The following is a 10692-nucleotide window of genomic DNA, read 5'->3' as shown; positions in this document are numbered from 1 at the left end:
TCACTGAGCTAAAGAGGAGAAACACTGAGCTGGAGCAGATCTCACACACTGAGGATCACCTCCACCTCCTACAGGTCAGAGTCCCTCTGTTTCTCAATAGCAATGCAGCACATGACAGGACAGCAGTCCCCATGCTGAGGGATTTCTCCTCTCTCCTGCTGTACTGTAGATTTACCCGTCACTGTGCAGCCCTCCACACACCCAGGACTGGACTGACATCACGATTAACCCTCATCTGAGTGTGGAGACTCTGAGGAGAACTCTGTCTCAGCTTCAGGAAACTCTCAGTGAGGAAATGCAGAAGGTTGAAGAGATTAGTAAGTGTTTATTACACAGACACATTGCACATATTTCCGGTATTTTGTTTTAATTAATAAAAATCAAACATTTAATTAAATCTCTCAACATTTACTCACAAATATTGTCTAAAATTATTTTCCAAACAGACCTGAAGAGAATTCAACAATATGCAGGTTTGTGAGCTCTTATTGGTCACATGACTAAATATATAATTCTTCCCTGTTCCACACTGTGCAATGATAAAACTGATGTTCACTGTGTTTCTGTCTCTCAGTGGATGTGACTCTGGATCCTGATACAGCGAATCCTAAACTCATCCTGTCTGATGATGGGAAACAAGTTACATGTGGAGACAAGAGACAGAATCTCCCTGATAACCCAGAGAGGTTTGATCTTTGTGTCGGTGTGCTGGGAAAGGAGGGATTCTCCTCAGGGAGATTTTACTATGAGGTGCAGGTCAGAGGGAAGACTAAGTGGACTTAGGAGTGGCCAGAGAGTCCATTAACAGGAAAGGGGAGATTACAGCCAGTCCTGAAGATGGATACTGGTGTGTGTGGCTGAGGAATGAGACTGAATATGAGGCTCTAGACTCTCCCTCGTGTCCCCCTCTCCTTGAAACAGGCTCCTCAGAAGGTGGGGGTGTTTGTGGATTATGAGGAGGGTCTGATCTCCTTCTATGATGTTGATGCAAAATCTCATATCTACTCTTTCACTGGTCAGAATTTCACTGAAAAACTTTATCCATATTTCTGTCCTTGTCCCAATGATGGAGGTAAAAATTCAGCACCACTGATCATCTGCCCTGTTCATCAGATCTAATCATCGCTATTACCTCGCCTGGGACATTGTTAGGTTTATATAAGTATTATTCTTGACCAAGAAGGCAGTAATTATTAATTATTATTAATTATTAGGTAATTTATTAAAAATGGTGACAAAATTAAGGATTAACTTAAGGTTCAGTTAAAAATGACCTTCTGTCTCGACTGGACATTGTTTGGAAACATTTTGTTTATTTTTTGATATGAATGTTTGAACAGAGAAGTGTCTGAAGGATTCACCAAGGTCTGTTTTAGTGTCAGATCGACCCACACACACTCTGAAATGGTAGAATTAAAGTTCATGTTTATGTTAATTCATTTAGTTGAAACTTAGGTTATAGCATCTTAAAAGCTATGAAATATACTATGGTAGTGATTTGGATCCCGTAATTAATGAATGCATTCCGTGATTAATGTTAGTTTTATAGTTTTAGATTAGTTTCATAATGACATTATAATTATAGTTAAGATCTTATGATTCTAAGGGTTTTTATTTTAAAAGCATTAACCTAATTTAGTTATGAGTTTAATCCTGTTAGTTATTTAATTGTTCTCTCTCTTTCAGACATATTCTCATTGTTCTTATGTTTAAGTTGTTCTTATTTTTATGTTTATTTTCTTATAACATTCCTTGTTTTAGCATTATTAAAGACATATTTGATATTTTGCTTATGTTGATGAAATCAATATGTAATTTATTGACTTAACACACATTCATGTGTTAAGAAATTATGTTCAATTATTAGATCCTTTCCGTGCAAACTAATATCTTTGACCTTCTCTGAATAGACTCCGTAGACTAGACATTGTCTGTGTTTAGACATTCCATGCTCTAACCATAATATTGACCATAAGCCGAAACTCTGATATCTATCTGTACCTTACTGTCGTCAGAAATATGTTTTTATATTATGATTGATTCAAGATCATCACCCACTTCTACATAGACGCACATATGAAGACAAAACATAAACACAGAGACACTATAAGATATTTGCAAGAATGTTTGCATTTCGACGAAGTGACTGTGCAAATAAACTGGCATGTGAAGCCTCTCTGGTTTTCCCCTGTCTGTTTTTCGACCTGTTTCATTCGTCCTCGGATCCGAGGGGGCCCACGAAGGAATCGGGGTCTCTGACTGGGGTGAACCCCAACAATTTGGTGTCCGAAGTGGGATACTGCCAACCAGGTGAGTAAATTATTTTAATTTGTAATTTGATTGGTTAGACTTCCGCCTGGTTGGTAGTAATTTCAAAAAAGAAAAGAGACCCAGTTGTTTATAATTCAGGTTATGTTCTTGGTAAACCTCGGCACGGGATGTTTTGGGGAACCTCGTAGACTCTTTAGACTCTTGTTTACGGGACGTGACGGGGCTTGGTAGAGCCACGGGAAGACTGGTAAACCTCGTAATTTGTTTACGGGAAGGTGAGCCTCGTGAAGTGAAAGAGCTGTCACGGGAAGAGCGCGCTTTTAATCTTTGATTCCTTCGTGCAGCCACCATGGGGGGAAAATTTTTATTATATTAATTGTATTATATTAATTGTATTATTGTATTAAGGTACCCGGACCCCGAGAAAAAACCCATGGGATTGGATGTGGTTTAGCATTCTACACAGATTCTAGACAATTTGACCGGCTCAGTTTTGATTTATCCTCATCCAGGTATTTGCAATCTCTGGGAGCTGTGTAATGTATCTTTAATTGTTTTAGCATTTATATAAGGCATTACTGGATATGCACAAAATAATGAAACAACAAATCAGTACTCTGGACATGAACAGTTAGAACTGTGTTCCTGGTGTGCATAAATGTCAAACCTTTGGTCAATCAAACCTGTATAACCAACTTCCAAAGTCCTTATTTCCCTTATAAAATCCTTATAAGATGCAAATTAAAATGATTTACCTAAAATTTGAATGATAATTAACAATTATATATCCCAGGTACTTTTTATTCAATACACTTTAAGAATGAATACAAAGCTTCAATGTTTGACAAAAAAAACACAAAGTGTAAATGTTATGTGCTCTTTTATCATCGTGGGAATTGATTATAGCTCTAAATAAATATTGAAGTGTTTTTTTGTTAAAAAGAATCCGTATAACTTTATTTGTACGCCCGTATACTATGTAGAAGGATAAAGCGGCTAGAGATAATGAGATGAGATGAGTATACTATGTTTATTGAATCAAATCCGTATAAAATACGGACATTCTGTATATTGTGCATTTTAATCTCAACGAAAGCTTCACTGAATCGATTCTTTAGAACAAACTCGCATGCGTGTGAATCAATTTACTTGATTCACTCTTGATTCTTGACTCAGAAACTACGGAAACCTTATTTGTATCCCTGTTTTCAAATTGTAAACAATAATCACACTTTCATGCTGCATGAAATTAAAGTATGAACTTTCCTCAACCCATTACGTGTGCATGAACTCAAACAAATGCAGCGTCTGTATCGATTCGCTCGATCGAGTCCTTTATGTTTCGTCCCGAAGAAGATCGAATCGTTTGTGATTCTCATCACTGTTAGAAACCCAAGAGAAGAGATCCTCTTCCCTTAACATCATCAGAGGAAAAATCTGCTTCTTAATCAGTTAGTTTCAGCGTTTGGTGAGTAGATCATCTGTATTTTATTTTATATTCCTTGTGTGTTGATAGTCCGAAACTTGTAACTGGAAGGTTATCAGGAAAGTCACGAGTGGTCCCTGAGCACTCTACAAGACTATTAATGCGTTTTAATAATTAATAGTGTAGCTATTAATGCAGTCTAGATCTTATAAATGATGGATACGAAGTTTTCAAAATTATGAGAACTCCAGTTCCCATGATGCTTGTGAACTAGGCATGCGCACTGGATAAAAGAAAAAGCAGCTCTTTAGGGCAAAACTCTCGTCTCATCAGATTTGGGCAGTAATTCTATGCGTTCAGACCTTAAATAATGAAATAACTGTACAAGCAAATACAACACAAAAACCATTTTTAAAACATTCACTTAAATTAAACAGACATGGTAAAAACAGAAGAAATATATTTAAGGCTTAGAGTTTGATTAATTCAGCCAAATCAAATATCACTTTCAGATTTGAAGATATTTATCAGGAATCATTTTTAAAATATTGAGTATTATACCACTTCCTGTTTAAAGGCATAATAAAAGGCATCAAATATATTTACCCTACGTGTGAATGGAAATGCTGAAAAGTTTAATGTTTAACCTAATGTTTAATGTTGATCTAAAACATTTTAAAACTGATCGTGTAGTGGTATTTTTATTAATCATATGTAATTCTAACCTTTAAATATCCTATATACTCCTGTTTCTGACGCGTTTTAGCGAAATGTGGACTTGTCTTGTCTGGGAAGCATGAAATTAGTTCAACAGCGAGCTAACCCGCTTTTTACTTCATTTTTGACATTTTTTGAATAAGTGTCATCCTATTATAATATATAATCTCATCTCATCTCATTATCTTTAGCCGCTTTATCCTGTTCTACAGGGTCGCAGGCAAGCTGGAGCCTATCCCAGCTGACTACGGGCGAAAGGCAGGGTACACCCTGGACAAGTCGCCAGGTCATCACAGGGCTGACACATAGACACAGACAACCATTCACACTCACATTCACACCTACGGTCAATTTAGAGTCACCAGTTAACCTAACCTGCATGTCTTTGGACTGTGGGGGAAACCGGAGCACCCGGAGGAAACCCACGCGGACACGGGGAGAACATGCAAACTCCACACAGAAAGGCCCTCGCCAGCCACGGGGCTTGAACCCGGACCTTCTTGCTGTGAGGCGACAGCGCTAACCACTACACCACCGTGCCGCCTGCATTTTTAATTACTAATTAAAATTAATATGAAGTGTTCAAAATACTCCTGAAATTTGCATTTTGAATTTCAAATGGTTTCAGGAGAAAGGGATAAATATGAAAAATGCATTTACACTAAAGGACATAATGAAGAAAATGTCACACAAGTGCAGTGAGAAGTGAATCATTCAGGAGAGAGATTTGAGATCATTACTGGTGTTATGGATTATATTCAGTTCAGTGTCCATGAACATTGTGTAAAGTTCAGTGACCGGCTCCGCCATCTGCGGTGTGTTAAGGAGAGATACAGCAGCTCCTTCCTCCCTACTGCTGTGAGACTGTACAGCCAGCACCTCACCAAGCACAGCACCAGACGCTCCTCACAATAATCAACAATACTGTCCAGATCACTTCTACATCCATAGAAACCCCTCTGCTATAACGTATACTGTGTGCACTGACTATCAGCATCAGTACTTTACAGCGAACTGCTCGCAACACATGGTTAAAATGGCTCTTGTGCAATATACCGACTTACTTGTGCAATACTACCTGGGTAATACTGGTAATAATACCTGTGCAATACTTACACGTGCAATACCACCTTTGCAATACACTTATGTTAACTATCTGCAAACCTGTTAATTTATGCAAATTTGTTAATTTTTTTAATCTCTAAATTTGTAGTTTATTTCTTTTATATATATCCTTTCTTTATACTTAGCTTTTTATTATCCCACAAGGGAAAATTTACATTGTTACAGCAGCAAAATATATAAAGAGAAAAAGATAGGCAGTGAAGGAGTAGTGCAAAAATACTATATTATCTCATCTCATCTCATTATCTCTAGCCGCTTCATCCTTCTACAGGGTCGCAGGCAAGCTGGAGCCTATCCCAGCTGACTACGGGCGAAAGGCGGGGTACACCCTGGACAAGTCGCCAGGTCATCACAGGGCTGACACATAGACACAGACAACCATTCACACTCACATTCACACCTACGGTCAATTTAGAGTCACCAGTTAACCTAACCTGCATGTCTTTGGACTGTGGGGGAAACCGGAGCACCCGGAGGAAACCCACGCGGACACGGGGAGAACATGCAAACTCCACACAGAAAGGCCCTCGCCGGCCCCGGGGCTCGAACCCAGGACCTTCTTGCTGTGAGGCGACAGCGCTAACCACTACACCACCATGCCGCCCTACTATATTATTATTATTATTATTATAGGCAAAGATGGAGGTGGCGGAGTTGAGGATGTTAAGGTTTGCTATGGGAGTGACAAGGTTGGACAAGATAAGGAACGAGCACATCAGAGGGACAGCACATGTGGAGAGCTTGGGAATGAAGCTAAGAGAGATGAGACTGAGATGGTATGGGCACATCCTGAGAAGAGATGCAGAGCATGTGGGAAGGAGAATGTTGAGGATGGAGCTGCCAGGCACACGAAAACAAGGAAGGCCAAAGAGGAGATACATGGATGTGGTGAGAGAGGACATGAAAGTGGCAGGTGTGGTAGAGAAGGATGCAGAAGACAGGGAGCAATGGAGATGAAAGATCCGCTGTGGCAACCCCTAATCGGGAGCAGCCAGAAGAAGATTATTATTATTTTAATGTACACATTGCTCCAGCACACTCCGATGACAAAATTAATATCACTAGTAAAAAAAAAAAAACATACTTCTTAAAAATGTACACAGTGCAGATTTTATTAAAGAGATGGAGACAGAATGAAACCTGGGAGTTCACTGAGTGAATTTACTCCATCTAGTGGTTAAAACGTGTAACTGCCTCATGAGAAAAAAGTCAAACAGTGGGCGTGTCTCATATGACGTCAATAGGCTGAATCGAAACTGGAGCTCAAATCCTTTCCCTGACCAAAACCTGACCCTTTCAGCAGGACACAATCTCCAGTTTGAAGCTTCTCTCTGTTTCTTCAAGGGATTAAAACCACTGCAGGTAAACACTAAGAGAACAGGAACAAGAGGGAAAAGAGAAATAGAAAGAGGAATAGAAGAGTGCTACAGATGACTCTACTTCCTGTTTGTGTTGTTTTTCACTTCTGTGACATTACAGTTCAGTTTCACAGATCATTAAATGTAACAACAAAAGAATAAAATATGACGTCATTACTTCATAATAATATGTAAATCTTTACCAAATTGCTGTGGGTTTAGTGGAATAAAACACTTTGGGACATGCTGTTATTGAAAAATAATCAACATTTGGGTGTGAACAGTAACTCCACTTCGCCCCTGATTATTTCCAATAACAGCATGACACTGACTGTACTGTCTCCTGCTTGGAGAATTAAAATGTACTTCGTGCTTAAGGACATTTAATACACCGTGACAATAATTCATTTTTAATTACTAATTAAAATTAATATGAAGTGTTTTAAAATACTCCTGAAATTTGCATTTTGAATTTCAAGTGGTTTCAGGAGAAAGGGATGAATATGAAAAATGCATTTACACTAAAGGACATACTGAAGAAAATGTCACACAAGTGCAGTGAGAAGTGAATCATTCAGGAGAGAGATTTGAGATCATTACTGGTGTTATGGATTATATTCAGTTCAGTGTCCATGAACATTGTGTAGTTTTCTGTTGTCTAAATCCACTCTCATCATGTCTCCTGTGTCAGTCATGGCTTCCTCCAGCAGTGTCCTGAGTGAAGATCAGCTCCAGTGCTCCATCTGTCTGGATGTGTTCACTGATCCAGTTACGACTCCATGTGGACACAACTTCTGTATGATCTGTCTCAGAGAGTTCTGGGACAGCAGTTCACACTGTCAGTGTCCAGTGTGTCAAACTAATTTTGCCAAAAGACCGGAGTTATGTGTGAATACGTTCATCTCTGAACTTGCTGCTCCATTTAAGAAGGCAGTTCAGGTGAAATCCAGCAGCGCTGCAGAAAAACCCACACAATCTGTGGTGCTCTGTGACGCCTGCTGTGAAAAGAAATGTGCAGCCGTGAAGTCCTGCCTGATCTGTATGGCCTCTTACTGCAAGATTCACCTGGAACCTCATGAGAGAATTTCTTCTTTTATGAAGCACAAACTGATGGATCCTGTGGAGAACCTGGAGGACTACATCTGCCTGAAGCATGAGAGACCCCTGGAGCTGTTCTGTAAAGACGACCAGACGTGTGTGTGTCAGTTCTGTACTGAGGGAGAACACAAAACTCACACCACTGTTCCTATAGAGGACGAGAGTGAAGAGAAGAAGGTGAGGGACTGAAAAGTTTTGATGTATTGTATAAAGTTTGCAAATTAATTTCATGCATGAAATATGAACCATAAAAAAAGTTGATGCATTGTGTGTATCTTTCTCTCAGACTGAGTTGGGAAAGACACAAGCAGAACTTCAGCAGATGATCCAGGAGCGAGTGAAGAAGATTGAGGAAATCAGACACTCTGTAGAACTCAATAAAGTCAGTCTCTTAACTCACCTACAAAATAGCTCCTTTATAAAAACACATTCAGAGAATAATGATCTAATCACATGAAATAAAACAACTTCTCAATTTGTCTCCTGTTAGAAAAACACAGAGAAGGAGAAAGCAGACAGTGTGAAGGTCTTCAGTGCTCTGATGTGCTGCATTGAGAGAAGTCAGGCTGAGCTGCTTAAGGTGATGGAGGAGAAGCAGAAAGCAGCAGAGATGCAGGCTGAAGAGTTCGTTAACGAGCTGGAGCAGGAAATCACTGAGCTAAAGAGGAGAAACACTGAGCTGGAGCAGATCTCACACACTGAGGATCACCTCCACCTCCTACAGGTCAGAGTCCCTCTGTTTCTCAATAGCAATGCAGCACATGACAGGACAGCAGTCCCCATGCTGAGGGATTTCTCCTCTCTCCTGCTGTACTGTAGATTTACCCGTCACTGTGCAGCCCTCCACACACCCAGGACTGGACTGACGTCACAATTAACTCTCATCTGAGTGAGGAGACTCTGAGGAGAGCTCTGTCTCAGCTTCAGGAAGCTCTCAGTGAGGAAATGCAGAAGGTTGAAGAGATTAGTAAGTGTTTATTACACAGACACATTACATTTCCAGTATTTTGTTTTAATTAATAAAAAGCAAACATTTAATTAAATCTCTCAACATTTACTCACAAATATTGTCCAAAATTATTTTCCAAACAGACCTGAAGAGAATTCAACAATATGCAGGTTTGTGAGCTTTTATTGATCACATGAGTAAATATATATTTCTTCCCTGTTCCACACTGTGCAATGATAAAACTGATGTTAACTGTGTTTCTGTCTCTCAGTGGATGTGACTCTGGATCCTGATACAGCGAATCCTTATCTCATCCTGTCTGATGATGGGAAACAAGTGAAACATGGAGACAAGAGACAGAATCTCCCTGATAACCCAGAGAGGTTTGATCGTTGTGTCGATGTGCTGGGAAAGGAGGGATTCTCCTCAGGGAGATTTTACTATGAGGTGCAGGTCAGAGGGAAGACTGAGTGGGATTTAGGAGTGGCCAGAGAGTCCATTAACAGGAAAGGGAAGATTAGAGCCAGTCCTCAAGATGGATACTGGAGTGTGTGTCTGAGGAATGAGACTGAATATGAGGCTCTGGACTCTCCTCGTGTCCCCCTCTCCTTGAAACGGGCTCCTCAGAAGGTGGGGGTGTTTGTGGATTATGAGGAGGGTCTGATCTCCTTCTATGATGTTGATGCAAAATCTCACATCTACTCTTTCACTGGTCAAAATTTCACTGAGAAACTTTATCCAGACCTTAGTCCCTGTGTCAATGATGGAGGTAAAAATTCAGCACCACTGATCATCTGCCCTGTTAATAAGATCTAATCATCGCTTTTATTACCTCGCCTGGGACGGATTCCTCCAGGGGGCGAGGTATCGTTTTCGGTCGTGTTTCTTTTGTTTTTTTTGTTCACAATATTATGGGAAAATGGCTGGATCAATCTTCATGAAACTTTCAGGATAGATGGACATTGGTTTCAAATAGAACCTCCAACATTTTGAGGGTCATCTGGTCAAGGTCACCAAAAAGGTCAAAATTGTTTTTGTTGTGTCTACTGCCTCATATAGAGGCGCTAGCCACTACGCCATCGTGCTGTAAGAATGTGAGTGTAATAGTCGCGCACTGTACATGCGCATACACGTGTTCCTATTAAAATGTCCGGTGAGTGTATACAATTCGGTTCACCATTCAGAATAAATGGACGAGACTAAAGAAATCGCTTTCAGACATGTTTATGCTTATTACAGAGGGAAAGTGTGTTTCACTGAGCTCTAGCTCATAAGAGTTTGGGTCGTGGTGACAGCATGTGTATGTCAACCTCGGTTCAGAGGTTTCAGTTTTGAAAACTGTAAGAGGTAGGAGTAGAATAATATAAAGTACAGACACTTGGTATATTTTACTTCTGTGATTTTTAAATTGACGGGCGGCACGGTGGTGTAGTGGTTAGCGCTGTCGCCTCACAGCAAGAAGGTCCTGGGTTCGAGCCCCGGGGCCGGCGAGGGCCTTTCTGTGTGGAGTTTGCATGTTCTCCCCGTGTCCGCGTGGGTTTCCTCCGGGTGCTCCGGTTTCCCCCACAGTCCAAAGACATGCAGGTTAGGTTAACTGGTGACTCTAAATTGACCGTAGGTGTGAATGTGAGTGTGAATGGTTGTCTATGTGTCAGCCCTGTGATGACCTGGCGACTTGTCCAGGGTGTACCCCGCCTTTCGCCCGTAGTCAGCTGGGATAGGCTCCAGCTTGCCTGCGACCCTGTAGA

General features: G+C 40.4%; 1 protein-coding gene and 1 pseudogene across 1 annotated transcript; both read left to right on the top strand.

Annotated features, from left to right (window-relative positions):
• The window catches only part of LOC132889582 (E3 ubiquitin-protein ligase TRIM39-like), a 2173-nt pseudogene extending 1054 nt beyond the window's left edge, over positions 1–1119 (top strand).
• Positions 1120–7575: 6456 nt separating this feature from the next.
• LOC132882614 (E3 ubiquitin-protein ligase TRIM21-like) lies at positions 7576–10431 on the top strand. The gene is made up of 6 exons (XM_060915704.1): positions 7576–8172; positions 8282–8377; positions 8486–8719; positions 8815–8962; positions 9088–9114; positions 9216–10431. The coding sequence occupies exons 1-6, from the start codon at positions 7591–7593 to the stop codon at positions 9758–9760; spliced, it is 1632 nt and encodes a 543-aa protein (XP_060771687.1). The 5' UTR covers positions 7576–7590; the 3' UTR covers positions 9761–10431.
• Positions 10432–10692: the final 261 nt, after the last annotated feature.

This window comes from Neoarius graeffei, chromosome 1 (assembly GCF_027579695.1).
Source record: "Neoarius graeffei isolate fNeoGra1 chromosome 1, fNeoGra1.pri, whole genome shotgun sequence".
Taxonomy (NCBI): Eukaryota; Metazoa; Chordata; class Actinopteri; order Siluriformes; family Ariidae; genus Neoarius; species Neoarius graeffei.
This window is presented reverse-complemented; position numbering and strand designations above follow the sequence as displayed.